The 25,319-nt window shown below is 37.1% G+C and overlaps 1 protein-coding gene across 2 annotated transcripts in view; it reads left to right on the top strand.

Annotated features, from left to right (window-relative positions):
- The first annotated feature begins 3,721 nt into the window (after nucleotides 1–3,721).
- The window catches only part of rnf220b (ring finger protein 220b), a 43,901-nt gene continuing 22,303 nt past the window's right edge, over nucleotides 3,722–25,319 (top strand). The window contains exons 1-2 of one of the 2 annotated variants that reach the window (XM_065247899.1): nucleotides 3,722–3,823; nucleotides 7,697–8,435. In XM_065247899.1, coding sequence (XP_065103971.1) covers nucleotides 7,808–8,435 — 628 coding nt within the window. In that variant the 5' untranslated portion in view covers nucleotides 3,722–3,823; nucleotides 7,697–7,807. Of the gene's footprint in view, nucleotides 3,824–4,107; nucleotides 4,338–7,696; nucleotides 8,436–25,319 lie in introns of those variants that run through there. The other variant, XM_065247898.1, reaches the window with a different exon arrangement.

Raw genomic sequence — 25,319 nt, 5'->3', positions numbered from 1 at the left:
CCCCCTCATTACCAAGGATCATTTCGGAATTAGATTCTGTCCTTCCAATATTGGTTCCAAGAGCTGGTTCCTTTGTACTGTAGTCAAAGGTTAAAATACCAATCACGATAGCCCCGACTGATGGAGCCAGACATTTTAATATTCGCTTAGCTTGGTAATTGTGGAGGGACGTAATATCGCTCGTTCTCCTTTTCTGTGTCCTAAAGGAAACATGTAGTAACATGAGAGAAACAGAGGAGAGGTCCAGTATGTCTGTAGGGCTTTAAAAGACCTAAATGTGAGAGAAGGAGCGAGGGTCTCAGATGAAAAAACAAGATAATGACTTTTCCTAGATAGTCCTCCTTTGTTTGTACATGTAAGCAGTATAACAATATACTATTTGTGTATTTTGGGAAATCTATAGCTCTATGATCAGAGTAATTCAGCAGGGGGTCAGAAGACCACTTTTCTGAAATCTTTTACAAACAATAACTATGTACACACATTGTTTAGTTTTTTTGGGAAGCATGCAAATATCCTGTTTAAAAGTTTACTGTGTGTAAATTTTTAAAAAAGTAGTTTTCTTTTTTTTTGTAAATTTAGTTATTTTTGCGAAATAGCGCACACTGAATAAAATTATTTATTTGATGTACTCAATTTTTGAATCTATATGCAATCCATTTATTTAATCTACATTTATGCAATCCATTTATTTAATCTACATTTAAACAACAACTAAAAAAATTGAAAAATAAAATAAAATAAAAAACTTTTGTTTAAATGTAGCTTAAATAAATTGATTGAGTAAATTGAATTAATATTTTTTTCAGTGTAGTTCAGGACAGTATTAAATAAAATCAAAATAACATTTTAATTATCCATTGATGTTTTTTAAATTATTAACATTTTGCACATTCCGCAAAGTATTACCCTGTAAAAGTTTACAATAATTTATTTTTTACGAATAACTGAACTAGACAGCCAGTAACCACCATGAATTTTTGTCCTTTAGAAAAAATCTCTGATATTTTAACTCATTGAAAAGGTGGGATGATACATATTTTTTTAAAACAATATCTGCAATTATCTGTGGAAAGTGTTAATTGATTGAATTGACCACACTGCTCACTGAAAAAAATGATTCATTCAATTTACTCAATTTTTTTAAGTGCTCGCAATCAATTTATTTAAGCTACATTTAAACCCAAAAAATAGAAAAACAAAACAAACAAAAAAACTTTTGCTTAAATAAATTGATTGCAACCACTTACCTTAAAAAAAATTTAATGAATATTTTTTTTCAGTGCTGCAGCCCTTTAAGCAAACACATAATCTATGTTAATCATTGGACCTTACATTAAAAGAATCACTTGACCCAAAAATAATAAGTATGATGCTGTTGCCTTAAACCTTAGTGGAGCCGCCATCTATTGTGATGCTGAGGTCTTTGGTAACGATTGTTGACACAGGGAGGAGAAGAGAAGACCGTTTGCACTTGGACAAGGAGCATTTGTTAATAATTATTTTGGGAGTGTCATGTCAATGTCAGCCCGGTGGCGAGGAGAGACAGAGCTTACAGAGGGAGGTGGGGAGGAGGAGATGACAGTGGATGGGGTCTCAGCCTGTCATTGCCTCTCACTGTTAGTCACTTCACAGCCCATACACTCATTCTCAGCTCCTCTAGTGGATTTGCTTTATATCTTTGTCTTTTACGAAAACTCTTTTGTTAGTAGAATTTAAAGGACCCTCTTAAAAAAATCAGTTTTTTTTGCAAAGATAGAGAATAGTATTTCTTTTGTCCTTGTGTTTAACCCTTTTATGACATTTTTTACACTGTTGGGGTGTTGTCATATACACAAAAATTGACAAATTCAAGTCAGAAAAACAGTAAAATACACTAAAATTAAAAAAAATTAAGGTAGAATTTGTTCAGATTTTATTCATTTTAATTTAAAATTTATTTTGTTTCTTTTCGGCGTGTTTTGTTAGGCTTTTATCTTAAGGTTAAATAAAATTCTATAAATCAAATAAAAAAATTAACATTGATTTGCTACACTATATATATTATGTATGTTTAGGGTACTATATAACAAAAGTATCTCGAAGGGTGGAAGGGTCCCTATTGATAGCACCTATGTGGTACTCCAAAAAATAGTTTTGGATGAGCAGGGATTAATGGATTTGCAATGAATGTGAAAGACAGACGCTTATTGACAGCTATAATTACAATGGAGATTTGTGAAACAGTCAAGCTAAAATTGCACCTGTACAGCGTATTCAGTTATAACAAAATAATACATATATTTCTACAAATTATTTTTAAGATAATTACAAAGTTATCAAAATGATCAAGGAATTTGTTACTCCCCTGATATTCATTGAATTTGGACAGCCTGGAGACTTTATCAGACTTAAATATTAAGATCGCTGCATGTGTTGTTTCCATGCTGTTAGACAGATGTGGTTGTGGGCTGCAGCGAGTGAAAGGGAAAGCGCTGTGAATTTGTAAACAGAGGTGCTATTGGGACACTCAGAAGCAGAACTGGGGAGTATCATATTTTAACCTTTTGTTTCCTGGTAGCAGGCGCCGAGACTCCTGGGAGGAAGCGATCAATGATGGACACCATAATGTGTCTCGCTGTATTCCTTGTCACACTCAACCCTTCTGCCTGTGTTGGGAGTTCTCTCTTTCACGCACACACATAGGCACACAGATGGTGAGGCAGTCCAGACAGCTCATCACATTGACACTCACTACAGTTCTCCATCAATGTCTCTCTCTTTGCCTTTTATGTTTTAAATCCTTCTTTGTGTATTACAATTCTTCTAAAACTTAAAAAAAATTATTTTAGGAGAAAGAAAAATAACTTTCTGCAAAACCTGCTTTTTGTCATTGCCTGACATTATGCGATTCATATTTACTCGCAGCTAAAGATGTCTCTGTGCTTTGCTTGTCCTTTAAACCTAAAAGCAGCAATTAAACTCCAATTACGTCCATGGCTTTGCAGAATTAACTGATGTAATTTGATTCACCGCTGAAGAAATGAATTTCAAAAAGAAGAGTAAGACTCAATATTCAAAAACATGCCTTCTAGCATCTGGGTTTATTTGTTTATTTTCATTTAAGGACTCGAATTATGAAGCAAGAGACTTAAAAGACTTTCTTAATTATCTTGGAAGTCATAATTAGCTACTCTGGAACCTCTATTAAACTGTGATTTAATTTACCTGAACTAATACTTTAGTTCTTTATGAGAGAGTAACTTTATTTTATGTTGCAATACGGGCCAGTTACAATACAAGTACGTTTCCTATGTTATTCTGCTGCCAAAATACATTTAGCACATTGTTTTAAATACAATCTCCTTTATCTATGATATTTATAAAAGGACAATTATCAATTTATCAGTCACAAACCTTTGAATTTTAAATGATACAAGGAATAACATTTCGTAAAGGAAAAGAAAGGTTACATGATCTTTTACTTTTTGTTCTGTACATAATGTTTTATTAAACTACATGACGTTGTGTACAGTAGGCTATGTTTCATGTTTCAACAGATGCAATGTCTATCAGATCAAATCAACATCACCAGCTGGTATTCTGACCAGCATGGATGGCTTCAGGTGATCATTTATTAAAATAAGGAACACAAAATGTTTGTTTCAATGTTATTATTCAAAAGTATTTAAAAGTTTGACCCGTTTTGATAACAATAAGTTTCTGTTTGAAGGAGTCTGTGGCAGATTTGAATGACCCTATATGACCAAAGGTGCTATTTGATGTTTAACCAGCAGATGGACACCCTACCTGAAAGAGCCTTAAGAAACAGAGTTCATAAAAGGTATGTTTAAAGCATTTTTTTGGTTATTTAAATTAAAGATAAAGTGACATCGTTCATTGTTAAAGCTATGAAGGGAGCTAGATATGCGAAATAGCCTATCCAAGACAGGACCGAGAGGTGGAAGATAAATTTAAAGTTAACAGAGCGGGACAGAGAGAGAGAGAGAGAGAGAGAGAGAGAGAGAGAGAGAGAGAGAGAGAGCGAGAGAGAGAGAGAGAGAGAGAGAGAGAGAGAGAGAGAGAGAGAGAGAGGCTCGCGCGCATTAACAGATGTGTACGCGGATCACGAGCATCTGTATAATCTTTATCTGAGCGGTGTCAAGCGCTAAACAACGTAACACTTTAAACCTCAACGATTATTGTTAAACGGCAAACAGCTTTTAACGCGTCCCGGTGCGTTTTTTCTGCTTTCTGTCATCCGTAAACTCTTTTGATTGACAACATCAGCGCGCGTCTTTAACTCAAGCCTGGATTAAACAGTTTTATGTTCTTTTAAGATGTTTGACCACGGAATTGTGAGTATAACTAATATATCTGTATCGTAATGTTTCATTCATGTGATTTTTGCGAACATTTGTTTATCACTGTAGTAATAATTTGCCTTGTTTTTATTAGCTATAATTAATATTTTTCATATTTTTAGGCTGTGTAATATCTGTTAACTTTCCAAAAGTAGTCTACATTAAAAGTTTGTAGGTAGGATGCATCACGTGCATCGTGTCCAGAGGTGTAAAGAGTAGCTTAAAGCCATACTTGAGTAAAAGTACAAATTCCTTACTGTAAAAATTACTCCACTACAAGTTACAAGTCACCAATTTAAATACGACTTGAGTAAAAGTATTAAAGTAACCCAATTTAAAAGTACTCAAGTATTTTTACTCGTACTGAATGTTGGCTCAAAGATGCACTAGTCCTCAACACAAAGAGACATTGTAGGTCTGGGCAGTGAAAACTAAGAAAGTTTATTTATGAGGTTTTATTTCCTAATATAGAAAAGAAATCAAACACCTCAAAATTTTGACCTGGCAGAACAAACACAGATTAAACATAGTCATAGTCTTTTGACTAAAATTTAATTTGGTTTTAGTCATATTTTTGTCATCTGAATTGATTTAGTTTTAGTCTAATTTTATTCAACTAAATGCCATGAGATTTTAGTCTAGAAATCTACATTAAATTTAATTTAAACCCATTTAATTTTAGTCTAGTGTCATTGTGTACTTGAATGTGCCAGGCTGAAAAATATATAGCCTAACTTTGTGATATAAATATATGGTAACACTTTACAATAAGGTTCATTAGTTAACATTAGTTAGCTACATTAGTTAACATGAACTAATAATGAACTGCACTTATACAGCATTTATTCATCATTGTTAATGTTAATTTCAACAATTACTAATACTTTATTAAAATCTTGTTAACATTAGTTAATGCACTCTGAACTAACATGAACAAACAATTAAAGCTTACATTTTTATTAACTAACATTAACAAAGATGAATAAATAATGTAACAAATGTATTGCTCATGGTTTGTTGAAGTTGGTTAATACATTAACTACTGTTACCTAATGAACCTTATTGTAAAGTGTTACCAAATATTCTTATATAGGCCTATCCTAAAAAAGATATAATTTTAATATTTAAAAAATTCCAGTAAACTAAAATTACACTAACAGAAATATGATAATGCATATTAAAAACGTAAAGTTGTTCATTTGAAAGATTAATTGTAAACACATGTAGTACGTAACACGACTCTCTCACAAGTGCACTACATTTCTTCCGTCATGCATCCCTCTTTACATTAAATACATTACAGCATACTTGATTTAATGTGAGGACAGTGAAATTGTACACTTATTATCAATCTTATAATGTACTTAAGTTACTCAGGCAATCAGTACAGGACATCGCTGGTTTATTTTGGCTTATACAGTAAGTTATATCAACTTATGAAACTTACCAGCTCATGTTAGCTGATAAAGTAGCATCAGAGTATATAAACATTTGTGCTTGCCTTTGAGTTGCGGGATGACTCTCCTGCAATCGCGCATCACTTTTGCTTTGATTGTAGCATCACATGTTTAACAAAGGGTCCCTTGATTGAAGCAAATGTGATATGCATCCATATGTTTGCTCTTTATCTCTTCTCTCAGACCAGACGCGAACTTTTCTCTACAGTTTATGACATACGCAGCACGCAGATGTCCCGCTACGGTGGCTCAACGCAAGCCATTCAGCGTTTGACATCAAAGTACCGCGAGACCAGACTTCTCCATATGCATTTGATTCGCTCTCGCAGTACTCTGATTTCATACGATTGCTCTGCGCAGCGCCAAATGTGTGTGCGTGTAACCTCGCGACCACAGATTCTATCCATCATCACCCTCTGACACTTTCGTCTCGTTTTTATTTGACGAATAAACAATGTAGCGAGTAACGTTAAGTGTCATTTCAAATGTAGTGGAGTAAAGAGTACAAATACCCGATCAAAAATGTAATTGAGTAGAGAGTAAAAGTTGCCTATATTTTTGATACTCAGTACAAGTACAAAGTAGCCCAAAAAATACTTAAGTACAGTAACGAAGTACATTTACTCAAGTACTTTACACCTCTGATCGTGTCTACTATTCAAGGAAAGTGTCAGACTTTTCCGCGAGGAAGATTCACGTTCGTTTGGGTGAACTGCGTCTTTTCTCAAGTCTTCAGATAGAAAGATGCACTTTCTGACATTTTGAAGTTAGCATCTTTGAAGAAAAAGTTTTTGCTTAGGATCAATGCTAAAGCGGTGTTTAGTTCGTTGTTTGTTAAATGGCAAATCATTCAAACGTTGTATCGTATATATTCTTATGAAAAAAGTTTTAATTTAACAATGTAGCAGGTGTTCATGCGAGCTATACTCTATGTACACGTTATAATTTATTTCGGGTCTTTTAAATAAGCTTTATTGAGAATTTATAGGGAAACAATGTTAACAATATAACTACTATTCGTTTATAAATGCTGTATCTTTATAATTTGAATGCACTTATAGACTAGTTTTATTTCTAATAAATGTCAATAACTAATAATTATTAATTATAATAGTAACAGACTATTTTTTAAGGATTGTAGGCTATAGCTGTTATCGTATCCTACCTAATTTTTAAAACATTAAACTATGTATAAATGTAGTTATTATATATAATTTTTTATATTATAATAATTATTGTTATTGTGTTAATAACCTCTAGTTCTACTTATTTATTGAAAATTAACCGACTACATGACTGTTGCGCTTCAATCATTCAGAAAGTTCGTAATAGTCCCCAATTATATTGTGTGGCTGATGTGAAATGCTTAAAAATAATAACATTGATAAAAAAAATTAAACGCCATTAATAAATGTCTACATTATATATCTTTATTTTCTTAAATTGTGAACAGCAAATAAATAATCAACAGCCAAAGTGTACAAATCCGAGGTGAATAGTTTTGCCAAGTGTACCACAGTATTAAAATAAGATTAATTGAGGGTGAAATTCAGGACTAAAAATAAATAAATTAAACTTAATATTTAGTATATTTGCTAGGTACACAGTTTAAGCATGAAAATCCATTTACCAAAGCCCACCATGATCTCAACATTAATTTAGTAAAGTTTTGTTTAATTAACTACTTTAGGGCTATATTTTATTGTTGGCTTATCATTAATAAAAGTTGTACATTTACTTACTGTAGCCTAAATATATAAATTGTAAGATTTTCTAAGTAATTTAACTCATACAACTGTTTATTTACACCACTTTATTCACATACAAATGCTTGTGTTTTTTTGTAAAGTTGTGTTTTAGACTCTAAAAATCTAAATATTTCTTTATTTTCAACAGATTTGCATCAGAGAATGAGTGCTTAAGTCTTAATTATAAGCATTTGGTCCAGTGCCCCTAAAGTCTTTTCACCACTTAACACTGAGTTTGGCTGGACACTGAATTGCTCAAATGGACCTCCATCGGACTGCCTTTAAGATGGAGAACTCCTACATGTCTGGTCCACTAACCTCCCCTGCCCTCATGGTCCTGGCATCAACAGCGGAAGCCGGACGTGATGCCTCTGTACCCTGCCAACCTCCGCGACCATTCGGAGTGCCCGTCACTTTAGAAAAGGACATGCATCTCCCGTTCCCCAGTGGTTCTTATACCTTTGCCTCCATGTACCATCGCCAAGGTGGTTTCGCTCCTCGAGACTTCCCCACACCCCTTCTCCACCTTCACCCACAGTTTGCTCCACCCAATCTGGACTGCTCACCACTGGGTATGCTTAACCACGGAGGGGTGGGGGCCTTCCGGCCGTTCTCATCCCCACCTGAGGAGCGTGATGGAGGGGGATACCAGTCCGCTTTTCTCCCGGCCAAGCGCTTAAAGGGCGGCCTGGAACCGGATGCTGCACCTCACCTCCGCTACACGGATGTGGAGGTGAAAGAGTTTGACTTTGGGGGTGCTCATGTTCCTGCCGGTTCTCCGAGTGCCCTGAGGGTAGCTGAGGATGTTGGGAAGAAGCTGTTTAGCCTGTCTGGGCTGTTAGCAAATGCACAGACTTCATCCGGCACAGAGGAGCACAAAGAAACAAGTAAGTATCTCACAGTCTCTAAGCTTTTAATATGACAGAATGTTTATTTTGGAGCAGAGTACACGTATACCACATATTAATACAAACAATACACCATACAAATGTTTGCTCTTTAAGATAAGAAAATAAAATCTGTACTAGTACAATAATTTTATGTAATTTAAAAAATCCAGTTTTAAAGTAAATATCAAGATTAGTCTGCCTAAAAGGTAAGTGGGGAATATGTTTACCCCCCAAAAATACAGTTTTGTCAAGGAATGAACATTTTTGTTACTTTACATTTCAACAATAGACTAAAAACAATTTAATATTGATATGTTATATGTACATATATATTATTATTTCAGAAAAGATTTCTCAAATAATTTTTTCTTTAGCGTTTCATAATTCAAACTGTGTTTTTCAAATGTAGCTCAACAAATGGCTGACAAACATCAAACTGGTTCAGTTCTAAATCTTAACTGTCAAGAAATTAAGCTAAAAAGAATAAATACATTTAAATTGTAAAATAAAAACAATTGCCAGAAAGTCACAAATTAGTTTAAAAAAAAAAGTGTTTAATACATTGCACAGTATATTGCATGTATTGCATGCAGTACATAACATACCTTACAATTTATAACATCCTCAAAGGAACATTTTACATTAGTTTTGTTTTTGTTTCTGGGTATCAGGCCAATTTGGGCCTCTTAGTTCAAGGCCCCTGGTCATTGGCCCCTTTGTCCTGAGTCATAATTTGTTCTTGTTAAGCCCTTAAACCTATCTACACAGACTAATGATAACTAAGTTTTGTTTGTACATGTTAATACTAACTTAAATCTTTATGTTGTTGTTGTTGTTATATAAGTCCATAGACAGGTCCACAGACAAATGCCGAAAGTAGGCCTAGTCTGCCTGAGAATGCTATAACAGTTAGGCTATGCATGAAATAAATACTGAATCACGAACAAATGATCGCGAGATGACAAAGGCGAAGGATTCGCAAATCTCCACGCCAGACAACTTGTCAATGATAACGAGCAGGAGATGCTGCTCGGCATCCACGTCTCCGAGCGCGACACCTCCAGCTCAATATCGCCCCCACGGCATCCATCCAGATTTGTTGACAAATGAGTGGGAGAGAGTGTCAGTCTGGGCTGCAAGGAGAACGTGGCTGCTCATTACCATGAGCTCTGTAATTGGCCGCCGAGGCGAAGGACCTTCGCTCGTGCGCTGCGGTGAGGCGGGCCTGGTAAAGAGACGCTCTAGCTTAAATTCAGAGGACATCAGAACTCTTGGTGGGGGCGGAAGGAGAAACCTGTGACATAAAAGACACGACAGAGGGGGCTGACGAATCGCGCTATATCAGAGACGAATGTCAATTGGAAAAATAATGACTGACTTTGACAGGTTGAAGAGGGATTGTGGGGAGAGAGAGCCCCACATCAATGTTCTTTTAGAAAAGTTTGTGTCTTATATGGGATTGAGTTACTGTCATGCTCCTTTGAGAGCGGCACAGGGCAGGACGCATATTCGTACACAATGAAAACAATATTGCGGGATATCGAAATGATATAAACAATATCTGATTGTGTACAGTATGTAAGCATGCAAACGTGTACACATGCAAATTAGATGTTGGCCCACAATATTCTTGTGCATTCAAAATTGCCGATATTTATGCATTAGGCATTTTGCTTTTATGTATATATATATATATAACCTTTATTTAACTAGGAAAGTCACATTGAGGTTGTAACCTCTTTTACAAGTGAGACCTAGTCAAGACAGGGTTAGATAGCAAGAATAAACAAATAACAATCCACAAACAAAACCAACATCATTAATAAATACAACAAAGAATACAGCAGCATAAACATTTAGACACTCAATACTGTTCACAGAAATGAAGAAATTAAGAGGAAGTGTAATTCTCAAAGCACGTACACTTAACACTGACCAATTCTTTTATTCTGTGTTTGAAGTCACCTAAAGAACTGTGAATTGAACCCACAACCTTTAGTTTGCCAATGCATTGCTTTACCAACTGAGCTACAGGACAAAATGTATAAAACATGCTTTAATTTTGGTTTCAAAATAGTGTTTATAACTGTATAACTTAAACATTATGAACAATGAGAAATAGTCACACTATACCACACTATAGTCACACTATACCACACAAAATCTCACAATCTCACAAAATTATGTACCTATCGTCACGTAATTGTTTAATTCTTTTTCGTGACACTGTCACGAATTTCCGTGTTTTTCGTGATCATATTTCGATTTCTGTTTATGTGTCATTGTCACGTATTGGTTACTCAAGTGCTTTTTCCTATTTTCAAACCATTTTCGCTTCAGTTTAGGGTTAGATTTGGTGTTTGCAGTAGGATGTCACTTTAAGTATTGGTTTATACAATTTTTTCTGATTTACTTTTTTATATTTTCTAAATTTTCAACCATTGTCGCCTGGCATTGGGGTTAGAGTTGGGTTTGGATAAGCATGGCATTTTATGTTAAACTAATCCTAAAAAAGAAAAAAACTAAAGGTACGTAATTTCGTGAGACTGGGCTGCTATACCAAACTGTCGGAAAAAATATCTAAAAATGGTCCCAATCATCACTTGGGCAGTTCCATTAAAAAATGTCCTAATATGTACCATTTAGGTACAGATATGTAGACATTTGGTACCAATACAGGTATGTACCTTTTGAGGTACTATTTTGAACTTGTTAGGTGCAAAGGTGTGCTTTTTGAAAGGGTACTGCCCCAGTGACAGCTAGGGACCATTTCTTTTTGACAGTGACGTCAAATGTTTAACCACACCAAATAATATCACATTAGTACTATTTCACACCATTTGTTATAACAATTAAGTCACCAAAACTAATAACACAAATGGAAGTTTATGAGTTATGTAGTGACCAAAAAATGTTAACTAAACCAAAGCTACATTATTTTATATTTTAAGTAGTAACCATTTGTTTGAATTACACATTCTGGGCATACTCTCACCCAACTAAATGAGGTTTAAAAACTTTTTTAGGATTGCGAAGAAATATATTTGTGGGAAAAATTTCTATTTGTCTGCAAAGTCAGTCTCAAGCTATTTAGTAAAAGCCTTTAGATCAGAAAAACTTTTTCAGTCCAAACTTTTTATTGGTCGTGTATGAACTGCATTTGAACTGTAAACCAGAGTTTACCGAAGGTTCACATGGCACGATAACCTGTACACAACCTCACACACATGCTGTTGTGTCATCAGAAAGAGATTTGTCATTTGTCTAATATCTGACCCTTGGGCCAGGACTCCAAGCACTGTGTTATTTCAGAGCTTGTCCCTCAAAATGTTCAAAAGCGCAGAGTATCCTCACAGCTGTTTAAACAGTTAGATCTTTTATATTCTTTTCGAAGGACAGATGTCTTCACTGGGTCGAATCGTGTTTATTTTCCTTCGGGAGACATTTAAAATGTTTTGGTCAGGACCTGATGAGAAGGAAAGAGTAACAGTGACTGTGGGTAAATACCTCGTGCCCTGCTGTTTTCTGGGCATGTGCTGTGCGCTTGGCATCGTCTTCTCAGTCTGCATATTTGTTGAAATTTGCCAGTTCATACAACAATGTCAGACTTAGAAAGTAAATGCAAGTTGTTTTCCAAATAGTTTTCTGTGAGCAAACTTACTGTAATGGCTTTCTCCAAGTCTATCCGCTGGATGTTTTGAGAGCAACAGTAATGCAAAAGAATAAGGACCTTATTACGCACATGAGCTATGCCTTCACCTACAGTAGTAGGTATAAAAATGCAATGATGATAAGATAGTGACACTATTCTGATAGATTTCTATACAGTACGAGAGTACCAATAATAATATTTACATTTGATTTATGGATAAAATATGGATAAATATATATCACATGCCTGCCTTTCTGTTGAAATATATACAATGCGCATGGAAAATTAACATTAAATTGGTTTTTGAGGTTAGTGATCTAAAATGTTAAAGGATAAGTCCATTTTCTTAAAATCCAGATCATTTATTTACCACCATGTCATACAAAATGTTGATGTCTTTCTTTGTTCAGTCGAGAAGAAATTATGTTTTTTAAGTAAAACATTCCAGGATTTTTTTGAATGGACTTTAATAGACCCCAACATTTAACAGTTTTAACGCAGCTTCAAAGGACTCTAAACGATCTCAAACGAGGCATAAGTGTCGTATCTAGGGAAATGATTGTCATTTTTGACAAGAAAATAAAAAATATGCATTTTTAAACCACAACTTCTTGTCTATCTCCAGTCATGTGACGCGCCAGCGCGACCTCACGCAATACGTCATGACGTCAAGAGGTCACTGAGGATGTATGCGAAACTACGCCCCAGTGTTTACAAGTGTGGAGAAAGACGTTGTTGTATGTCGAATGATACTCATTAATGTCTTTGTGTCAGTTTATTGTTAAAAATGGTCCGCAAATGTGCGTTTCATATATGTAACACTTGACCTTTCCACGGCATTACCACTTACGTTAGGTCACGCTGGCGCGTCACAGGACCTAAGATAGACGAGAAGTTGTGGTTTAAAAGTGCATATTTTTCTTGTCAAAAATGACAATCGTTTCGCTAGATAAGACCCTTATGCCTCGTTTGGGAGTCCTTTGAAACTGCGTTGAAACTGCTATTTTAAACTGCATTAAAACTGTTACGTGTTGGTGTCCATTAATGTCAATTAAAATGAGAAAAATCCTGAAATTTTTTACTCAAAAAACATAATTTCTTCTTGACTGAACAAAGAAAGACATCAACATTTTGGACGACATAGTGGTAAGTAAATTATCTAGATTTTTTTTAAGAAAATTGACTAATCCTTTAAGGAAATCCCAGGAAACAAGTGGATGCAGGTGACCATGGGAGACTAAGATGTCACCGTTGGGAATTCCTGTTCTAATTGGTTATTTGGATCCTCCTGGAAGTTTATCTCTAGACTCGTTGTTAAACCGACACTTTTACCATTTAAGCTATTTGCTGTGTATTCTGTGTGTGCCAGGGACCGCTGTAAAATGTCAGAATGTAATTGATGCTGGAAATTATATGGATTACCTCATTCACAGAGAAAGGCAGGCACACAAAAGTCGGAATATATAAGGCTTATCAGTAAGACAGTCGTGGCAACCCTGACTAGTTCTTATAAAAGAGAAACGCCTTGGTTTATTGCTGCTTATTAAGACAGGCAAGCCGTAATAGGCGGCCATCTAATCTATGGCCGAGGTAAAACTTGATGTACGTCACCCTTGTTGGCCTACCCCTGTTGTTGTGGTTGACTTTATTGCTTGTGTGGTGAATTGAATTTGCCATTATAAATATTAAGTCTTTTGTTTCTTATCAAAGAGCATGTACTATCTCTACTCACCATGGTCATCATGAATAGCAGGGGAGGGTGATGTTATAAATCTGTCCACAATGTTAAAATGTTATCGCTGGTTTGCCTGCTATTCTCTGTGTGTGCCTCTGAGTGATTCTTGTCTCTGTGGCAATAAGACCCTTATGAAGCAAAATCTGCAACCCAATTAAGGGGATCTAAAAAGGGGTGTATGTACTGTATGGCCTACAGCTGGCAGATGCTATAAAATGTGGCTTATTGTTAGAAATACAGACAGCCTGTATTCACTTTGCTGCCAACGAGATCATAAATTAGAGAGATTGGCTAACTGGTCTTGTATTGATCTGCAGAATTTTCTCATAGTCCTTAAGGTTAGAGGTTTGCTAGGACTGTTTTGGCATTGAATTGCACTTTGAAGAGGGACAAATGTGTAGCTAAGGGTCAAGATCAATATTTATTGGTCTGCATGTTTTTTTTTTATGTACGTGCTGTGTGTTAACATGCATGCACGGAGACGCAAGATTCATTTGATGACACACAAGCCCAGAAACGCAAACACATGCATAACACTCCTTGTAAACTTCGGTGCTACCTATGAAACCCGTACATTTTGCAGGTGAGACGTCCTCAAAAAGTAGTTCTTTACAATCACCGATTTTGTTTGATGTTAAATGAGCTTAATTTGATATCTTAACTCCCGCTGCGGAAACAGTTTACTCTCCTAATATTCTCTTAAGTGGGCGAGCTTTCATCCTGGTCGGGGGCTTCTTTTGTTTTCTTCTTCATTCATCTTCTCAGGATGGAAGGAATGTGAATGAGAAGAGAGATCTGTGTACCACCCATATTGTGGCTGTACCATCAGTTATTTTTTCACACAGTCACCACAGCGCCTGTATTTTTGTAGTTACGTCAACTTTGATGAATATAAAAACATTTCATATTTGTAAAATATTTAATGATTGTTACATCCAGTTTACTCATTAGTTTTACTCTAATTTACAGTCAAGTAGACTTTAGGAATGCCTAGGTTTTGCATTGGGATATTTTGCAGTAGCCGAATGTGTGAACATTTGTGCTGGTGTACACCAATCTTACACTGCAATGCACTGTCAGACAAATGGTCAAAAAATTGTCCCTAGCTGTTACTGGGATGGTACCCTTTGCACCTACAGTACACCTTTACACCTACAGAGTTTACATTAGATCCTCTTATTGTTACCAAATTATCCCCAAGATGGTACCAGTGAACATTTTTCTTGATAGTGTAACTAAACTATATTGGGCCCTATCTTGCACCCAGCGCAATTGACTTTGTCAGTGACGCATGTATCATTCGTATTTTGCGCCGGCGCACAGCGGGGGTTTTTCCCTCCACAGATGCACGTCAGCAAACTAGGGAATGAACTTGCGCTCCCTGGGCGGTTCAGCGCAAAAAGGAGGCGTGTTGCGGCGCAAACCATCTCTTATGCTATTTTGCAGTTTCAAAAAACAATTGCGCTACTAACCAAAAAAAACTAGTCGAAAGTCAGTGGCGCGTTGCGCGTGGTTCATTATGCTATTTTAAGGGCGCATGCTTGACCATAATGTATAGCGTGCACAACGCGCATACACTTTGCTTATCTAATCTACACAGATGCAACAGTTATTTTTGCAAATCATAAATTGTTACACTTAAAAATATTAATACACGAGATAAGGGGAATCATAGTGGTGAGCATTGTGGTGATAGTTTTTATTTATTCTCATGCAAATAACGATTAAAATATTTTCATAACTTTGTTGTGTGGCTGTATTACGTTTATTTTATGTAAATAATAGTTAAAATGTTTTCATAAGAAACCTTAATGTATATGAACTTGATTTGTAAGAGTACTTTGGGGTTGGACCTTGCTTGCGTTTCTTGGGTCCGATTTCAAAGCCCCCAAACCCTTTCAGCGGTGAGGGTGGACGCAGCGATGTCCTCTGCTGGCGTCAAGTCCTGAGGCAGATCCACCTCTCGTTACACGGCGTGCCCGATTTATGCTGGCAAGCGTGGGATTCCCCCGTACAAGGACGTCGGTCTCCTCGGCTGTGAACCGCTCCTGGCGTGCGCCTGGTAAATCCGTCATAATAATAGCAACCCGCCATGGAACTTGCGCCCTTGCGTTTAAAGGGAATGTTGGCTAGCGTTCTGATTGGTTTATTTGACGTTACGCCCAAACCACACCTATGAATAATGAACCTACTTCAGACCAACCCCTTATTGATTTGCGCCCGGCGCAAGAGTTATTTCTCACGCCGGGAAAATAGCAACAGCGCCCAAGATCCACCCACAAACTCACTTGTGCGTTGCGCTTCGCACTTGCGTTTCAGATCGTTAAAATAGAGCCCATTGTGTCTAAATGTTCAGATCAGTGTTTTATGACAAACGCCCTACTGCAGTTATTTCATTATTAAGAGATCAAAGTTCTGCAATTTTAAACCTTGAGATAAAGAAATCTTAATTTTTTCGCTGACTTTGAATCAAATGCATTAACATGCCTAACAAGAGGCTTGTAAGCCCATTACTGGTAGTATCAGCGTGCTTGCCATCTAAGGGGTTCACAGACTCGTGGGGCTCTTGTTAAAGCAGCGCTACTCCACCCTGAGCTTTTATGTGTTATTGGAAACGTGAGACAAATAAAATAGAGGCTTTTGCCCTGGAGGCTTAGCATGAGCTATGATAACAGCTTCTCACCCACCAATTATCCTAAAACAAATTTCTTTGGCTTTATCTGTACTCTTAAGCAAATCAAAAACCTGGTCAAGGAACAGGTAAATCAAAAGTTTTATATGTTCCTCACATAAACAAATCAAAACACATCTTGTTTTGCTATATGGTAAGTCTTGCTATATCGTCACCTTCCTAAACTAATTGCCCGAGTCATTTTTTGACAAAAATGGTTTAGGCTGTTTTATTTTGCCCAAGTCAAAAAACATTTAGACTTTTTTTACAACCTTTCTAAATGGCAGCTGCATCAAGATGAACACACAACTACTCAACCTCTGAAGTTAGTTCCATTTATTTGTGTTTTCTGAGAAACCTGAAAAAATTACTTAGGCAATTAGTTTAGGAAGGTGACGATATGGTACTTTTATTGTGGTTTATTTTTTATTTTTGGAGTTGATAGCCACTGTCACTATTGGTCATGCATAATTTTTATAATTGGTGTACAGTCCCTTTAAATCCACTTATTTAGCAAATAGACAGCTGTGAAGTACACTGCACCTGAACGACCAGCATGTTGTGTGCCAAAGCGGTCCTTTCTGATCTCACTTCAAAGACACTGAGAAAAGACTAGAAGCATGTGGGGTAGACTGAGGCGGAAAGGGAGGACAGTGTAGACTGTCGATGACTGGTTCAGTACAAAACAGCACATCTTGAGTCCCAACAGTCCATAAATCACTCAAACAATTTCGCAAGGGAGAAAAAGGGCACAATGTCGATTTAAACAGTCATTAATAGGGCAGAGAGTCAAAGACGACAGCCAAAAAACGGCTTGACATTTACCTCAGAGCCTGTATTTTTAATATCTCTTATATATTGGGATTCAAGATTTACACATGGCAAGTGCTAAATGCGAGTAAATACATATTGTTGCTGTTGGCCATGGTTAAAATGGAAAAAATCCATTGTCTGACAGACAGTCAGTGTTTTTATCTGATGTAAGTCACAAAAACTTAGTAAATCTAAAAGTTTTTTGAAAACTCTTTTAGTCTCCAAATTGTGCATATTAACATCTTTAAAAAATATTTCACAAAAACATTAGCAAGTTTATGATGAATGTTATATAAGAATGTACATGTGTCTATGGCACAAAAATTCAGCTATTTTTTCATGCCTTGAGCACAAATGTCTTTGTTGTGTCACTCGCACGAATTTCTATAAATAGGTTTTCATGGCCGTAGCACCTCTTTTTCCGTGTCATTTTCTGTATTGTTTTCTAATTTTTTTCTATTTTTAAATCATTGTCGCTTGGGATGAGATTTGGGGTTTGGGTTAGGATGTGCTTTTATGTTTTGGTTTATACATGTTTTTCTTCAGCTTTTAAAACTGTTCTCATCTGGGGTTGGGGTTAGAGTTGGGGTTTGGCATAGGATATCTAAAAATGTTACAGAAATTGATTCTAACCCAAGCGACAATGGTAAGAAAATAAGAAAAAAGAAACAAAACAAAAAACGTACAATGAAATGAAAAAGAAAGCCGTGCAACCGATACGGAAAACTACAGTGTTTATAGAATTTCGTGTGAGTGACACGACAAAGACATTCTGCCATGGACACTAATAAATTAATCGAATTTTTTGTGACTGTAACACGACTTTCCGTGAGATCAGTCTGACTTCAACTGGTGCAATAGGTCTGCATTTCAAAATAGATGATACATTTTGTTTTGAATTTATGAATTCATAAATCAAATTTCAAATTCATGACTGACATGTTTCTGTTTAGCGGAGTCTTTAAAGCACAAGTATTTGGGCATTTTGATGTTTCTGTGAATGACCCTTGAAACTCATGCCACTTGTAGGGCCTTCAACATCTGGGGCTGTCATTAGTGACTGATGTTTGCTTGTAGTAATATCCAAATGGCTTTTTAGCTTTTTACACGCAGTCATGTTAAATGCATATCTATTTCACCGCAGTCCACAGTTGAATTGCTTTTAAATTTTGAAAAAGTATGACCTAATTAATTTATCAGCAGTTTTTGTGTGTATGTCTAATGTTTTTCCTGCTATAACAACTCTTTGTAGTAGATCAGCATAAAACAATAACATGGCTCTGGATTCAAAGTCTTCATAACTTCAAATGCTCGATTCACAGCTTAAAAAGTTTGCTCTGATATTTTCACCCTGTACCATGAATCCTGAGTTTAGGATCAGTCTGTGACCCCAGTGCACCTTGGGATATGTGTGTGTTTGCACGGGAGCGTGAAAGAGCCTGGGGTAATGTAGTTTAAATCCTGTTGAGGATTCGTGTCATAACCATAAATCAATCCTTTGCTAATTGGTAGGAAAACAACAGTTGAGCAGTATATAATGTTTTATGTGCCTCGTATGTATTTTACTGCGGTACTAATGAGGGGCTGTATGTCATGGAGTGGGCAGGAAATTTGCCTGAATGATGGCCGCTGTCCATAAGCGTCAGTGTGCTTCTTTTGGTTGAGATCCTCCTGATTTGCATATGGGAATTAGTATGCTAATTGCCCTAATTAGCCCATGGGACCACACAAGCACTGTGGCATTAAAAGGTTCAGTCTCATTATGACTCAACAATTCCCATGAGGTACTGCAATCAAATCTCCATCACACCCTCTAGAGCTTACAGTATCTGGGGCTTTCCCATTGAAGTTTTTACTCAGTTTTATGTTAATTACTCTCATTTAGCACTTTGGAAATTAAAAGTCTTTGAGCGTTTTCTCAGTCCAGTCTCTTGTTCAATATTAAGTGCACTGCCTGGCGACTCAGTCTAGGTCCTCTCCAATTCTGCACCATTGTCAAAATCCTTTCAGTGCACTGAAATGTTTGCCCCTAGAAATTCTCATAAGACTTTAAGTGTACTCCTTAATGCAGGACAAGAAAAAATACTTGGTTATTTTCAACCCACACAAAGGGACGAACCCAACCCTTAGGGTTGTAATTTACCCTGTACTGGATTGTTTTAACCCCAGTGGCGGAAGATAACGTATTCTTTGCAATCTGATCTCACAAATTAGTGAGTATTTTGAAATATTTTGCTCATTTATCTGTGTCATTGTCACTGATCTCGCATTTTTTCTGTGTCCGTACCACAGACTTTCTTTTTCGTGTCGGTTTCACGTATTGGTTACTCAATTGTTTTTCCTATTTTTAAACCATTGTTGCTTGAGTTTTGGGTTAGATTTTGGGTTTGGGTTAGGATGTCTTTTTATGTAACAGAAAGTCATTCTAACCCCAAACCCAAGCGACAATGGTAAGAAAATAGGAAAAAACAATAGAGTAACCAATATGTGAAACTGACACGTAAAAGAAAGTCTGTGGTAGGGTCACGGAAAAATGCGGATATCCGTGCAATGACACGGATAAATTAGCAAAATATTTGACTACAACACTTAAATTCGTGAGATCAGGCTGATTTTTCGAGGGCACATGATGCAAAGCTCGTCCCACCATATATTTAGCCCGTCATGTGTGTGGCTCGTCATGTCAAAATATGTGTTCGGCGCGTCATGTGAAGCCATGTGTATCAGGCCTCATGTCAAAATACATGTCTGCTGCAGACGCTTCGAAGGGGTTTACGATAAAATAGACGCTCACGTCTGCTAGATACTCGCTTAATCTCATGTTTAATCAGAGTTTAGTGTTAGTGTTAGTATGTGCAAGTTTTTTATGTTCTTTTAACATAAAACCTTTCAACGCATATGCAGCAAGCACATATATTTTTGACATGGCGCATGATGCAGAGGTTCACATGACGCAACGAACACATATTATGAATTTGCGCCCCTTTGGAAGAGAAGTTACCGGCCGCCAATGTTTAATCCATTGTTGGATCAAATATAAACATTTTCTGGGTTAATTTTGCAAAATGGCTGGATTTGTCTTTTTTTTATCCAAACGCCAGCATTTTTAGGCTGTATATTCATAAAAGTGCAATATTGCTGATAAAAAACAGATATGTTGTAATATACAACCTCATACACTGTCAGAAAAAAAGGTACAAAGTTGTTCCTTTTTATGTCGCTGGGGTGGTACCCTAAAAGGTACCTTTTTGTACCTTTATGGGTATAAAACACATTGAAATGTTGTATTTTATGGGGTACAATATTATACTCTAAGGACCTTTTGTGTACCTTGAGGAACAATTTTGTACCAGTTAAATTTTAGAGGTACAAAACAGTTAACTGTACCTTTAAAGGTACAAAATAGATCCTTAAGGAACAGTTACCCCAAAAGGTACAACATTGTATTATGTTTATATACCTGTAAAGGTACAAAACGGTACCTTGGGGTACCACCCCAGCGACAAAAAAGGTACAGTTTTGTACCTTTTTTCTGACAGTGTATTCACACCGCCGATAAATGAATCCTCAATCTCCTAAAGTTTAGAAAATCAAAGACTTCGCTGTCCCTAAATTCATGTTTATGACCAGAACTACGAAGTGAAATTGAACTCAACCTCCAAGTTGCGTTTTGCTCTGAACAGTAAGCGTTCGAACAAGACCTTGTTTAAAAAAAGAAGATTTTAGCCTCATTAACAGATGCTAAGTGGCATTCAATAGCTGTGTCCTGAGAAGATAAGATGGTGAGATTGAACTTTGAGCTCAAAGTGCCTTTACTTTGTTTCATGACCTGATTGAACAAGAACAGAAGACTTGTGGATCTATATCAGCTCAGCTGGCAGTGGCCTTTGTTCCTCTGTGCTAGCAGACACAAAGTATTGGCTTGTGGGATTGCTCGGGTATTGATGGAGGAATGATGAGGTGTGCGCGCGCACACACACACCAATAGAATGACATTGGCAGGTTGGCCAGATGAGAAGCATCAGCTATTGTGTTTAGCCAGGGCTGTGTGAAGTCTCTGTATGTTTGGTTATTCTACCTAGATAATCAAGGCAGAAATTCCTTGATGAGCTGATATAAAGTCAGCAGGTATTTAAAAAGTAAGCATATGTTGGAATTACAAAAAATATTATGTATATTTCCTCTTGACCTCTCATTTAGCACATCAGTGATTTATTGGTGTCCTGCATCTTTAACTACTGGCAGTCCATATTCTTTACTGCTTCCAAGACATCTCACCGTGGCAGAAATACCTAAATGTGTTGAATTCACCCTCCCCACTTACCTCTACTTCCCTGCACTCGTAAGGCGTCTAATTAGCCTTTAGTTACCTAATGAGCTGAACAATGCAGTGTTAGTGGAGCAACAAGCTCAGGGCATGTTAAAGGGCTGCAGTCACAAATGTTTCGATGTTGTGCTGAAGTGGTTGCCAAGTGGCTCTTTTCCCATCGGCAGCTTGAATTATGCCATGTTTTGTTGTTTGTCTTAAAGTGAGGTTTTTATGGGGTGATAGTTTGTTGCTCTTAAATTTGCTTTTGTCTGGGTTAAAATAGTGAAAACTGGCTCCTTGGACAAGCAGTTCACATACAGTAGCACACTTTTGTATGTCTGATCCACTTTTTTTGTGGAACAATGATGGACATCTTTGACCATTTATTTACCACATCATTTTATTTAATGTATAATGGCATAAGCACCACAAAGCACCACAAGACATTTTATGTAAAAAAAGTTCAGCTTTTAAAAATATATCTTGAGGCAAATGTCTAGAAATTGTTTATCGTGTATTTGTGTAATGCCATCAGTCAGTTTCAGCTTTTGATTTAACACTGTGCAAAGGAGCAGAAAAAATGGTTAGAAAAGAAGTTTATGTAATGCAAATTAATGTACAGTATACTGTAATGTATTGTAGATTTCCAGGGAATCATATACTGATAAAATGCATACATTAGACATACATTGTCTGCCAAATGCATAAATGTAAATCAAAATACATCCCTATTCCAAGTCAGTTTAGCCTAAAGGTTTATTTGTCGCTCCAGAATGAAAATCTGCAAAGCAACATTGTGAAATAACGTTTTACATAAACTGTCTATTTGAGTTAAAAACCGAATTCCCAAGCATACACAGATGAATTCTGTTCAAAACACAGATGCTATTTCAGCCCGTAATGGGCTGCTAGACGTTCACGATGAAGTCATGTTTTTCTGTGCCGCAGGAGCTTGTCTGTGTTAAACTCTCTTCAGACTGGGTGGCCCAGTTCTCCCACAGTTCCCACAGCAGGTGGAACCCAAGATCGCTATTAAACGCAGGTCAGAGGATTGTCATTAATAACAAAGTGTTTATGTTTATTCTCCGTCATGAAAAACACACATAGTGGTTAGTTAAAGACCGAAACTTTTGCACTATTTGCGCTTTCTTGTGCAGTCTGCAGTACTGTACAATGTTCCAGAACCTTGCTGCTAATGTAGCACTTTACACATCAGTTACTGATACTGTAGGTTTCTGTAACAGGTTTGGAGGCTGCCTATTAGTGTACAACACTCCTAAAAATAGTTCTTCTATGACATTGCTGTGAAAACCTTTTATACCATCGAAGGTACCTGCACTCACAGAAAATAAAGGTACAAGACGGTACCTGAAAGGTGAATATTGGTACCTCAAAGGTACACATTGGTACCTTACAAGTACATACTAGTTCCTCAAAGGTACATATCTGTACCAAATTGGTTCATATTAGGACCTTCTTAAAAGGTACCGCCCCAATGACTTTTGTACCTTTTTTCCTGAGAGTGTGACTGGGTTTGGTAAAAGTGCTAATATTTTACCACTTATTAGCAGTGGCGGCCGGTAACTTCTTTTTTCAAGGGTTTTCAAGTTTCCTTATTTCAAAATATGTGTTCTGCGCGTCGAGTGATCCTATGTGCACCACATGTCTTGTCAAAATAGGTGCCTGCTGCAGACGCCTCTAAATGGTTTATGATAAAAGAGACGCTCGCGTTTGCCAGATACTCGCATAATCTTATGCGTAATCAGAGTTTACTGTTAAGGGAGTGTCTTGCGATTATTTTGTAAACGTCTCTTTTATCATAAACCGTTTTGACGCGTGTGCAGCAGGCACTTATTTTGACAAAACACGTGATGCACATGGATCACATGATGCAACAAACACATATTTTGAAAACGCAAACAACACACATGACACTCCGAACACTTATTGATTGATACTAAAAAGATCATTTTGAATTTGAATATTTAGACCAAATATTTAACCATTTTTTAAACAGTGAGAAAGATAAGTGCAGATTTACATTTATAGATTTAGCAGATGCTTTTATCCAAAGTGACTTACAGTGTACACACTAGACTTTACAATCCTTTGACTTCCATTCATATGGATGCAAAGCATCAGACCGGAAACGGAAGCTCTTGCGACAATATTCGGTGGGAATTCATATCATGTGGAGCATTGTGACCAGTACAAAACCAGTATGTCACTGCGTGACCTTTCTCTCTTCCGAAAAGCACTAATGGATAAAGCCAAAGATCATATTGACGAACGCTCTCCAGCCACTTTCTGCAACAACATCCGACAAATATTCGCATGCTCAAAGTCTAGTGTGACTCAAGGTAGAGGTCTTCACGGGTCCACTTAGATCCAAAAACCCGAGGTCCGACCCGAGACCAGATCGGGTTCGGGTCTAATAGTTTCACATGTGCCTCGGACACGGGTCAGGTACATTAATAGCGGCATCGGGTCTCGGGTAATTTAAAAAATGAATGTGTTTTTTCTAAACGGACCCGAGAAGACCCGAACTCTCTCGCCTGTGTGCGTCAATGTCCTTTTCAAACCTCTCATCTGTTTGCCAAGAGCGCTTGCGACATTGTGTGGTTGTCGGAAGGTTAATTTTCGTTAAGACAAACATGTCAGTCAATTATAAATGTACATTTTAGCGGTTACGTTGGTGTCGTCGTCAGATAACAAAGTAAAACTAATGGAGCAGCTCGCCAAATTGGTTGCAATGCCACCGGAGTTTCTTTCTGTATGACTGCTGCGCATGGGTCTGCAGAATGCACACACGTCAGTGCCGTTTACATTCGGTTCCAGTCGGGTAAAAAAAAAATGTTCACTAGTTCGGGTCGGACTCGGGTCTAATTTTCTCGGGTTTGTCTCGGGTCGGGTCTTTCTTTATAAAAGTTTTTTTTATGCACGTTTGGTTCGGGTATGAGGTGATTCGGGTCATTTCGGGTCGGGTACATTTCTTTGGACCCGAGAAGACCTCTAACTCAAGGTACACATTTTTTATCAGCTTATGTGTTCCCTGGGTTCAAACCCATGACCTTTTTTCTTGCTAATGCAATGCTTTACCACTGAGCTATACAGGGGATTAATAAATAGATTTTCCAAGCTTCATTAGCTGGTGTTAGCTTCAGCATTTGTTCTGTGGAGGGCAACCACACAACCATCTTGTCTAATGTCAGACATGCCCTCTTATTCTCTTTGTGTTTGGCACCGGTAGAGAGAGTTGTATGCTTAGGCTGAGTCTGTCTTGCTGGCTGGCTCTGAACAAGCACAGGCCTGTTCTACCCCGGTGGCCAATAAAATGAGAAAATCAGCCACTGTGCCACCATCCATAGGCCAGCCAGATAAATACACTCGTCTCTGTGTGGATGTGTGTCTGTCAGCACGACTGTGTAGATCTGTTCAAAGACAAAGGCACAGGAAAACTTCATTTATAAATCTGCTACTGGTGTTTTTAGGTGCCGTTGTGCAGGCATCAGTGTTGCTCTTTCATGATTGGGTTATTATAAATTTTCTTTGAAAGTTCTTAGGGAAGTATTACCTGTTTTTGTGCAAGCCCAGGATCACATCTTCTAAAGCTGTCAAGAAATTTGTACTATTCCAAAACAAGATGTACTTCAAAGCATCTTTGTCTTTATTCCCTATCGGGGTAGCTGTATTTGACACAG

This window comes from Paramisgurnus dabryanus, chromosome 11, assembly GCF_030506205.2.
Source record: "Paramisgurnus dabryanus chromosome 11, PD_genome_1.1, whole genome shotgun sequence".
NCBI classification, from domain to species: domain Eukaryota; kingdom Metazoa; phylum Chordata; class Actinopteri; order Cypriniformes; family Cobitidae; genus Paramisgurnus; species Paramisgurnus dabryanus.
The sequence above is the reverse complement of the archived record's forward strand: the minus strand, read 5'-3'. Positions and strand labels throughout refer to the sequence as shown.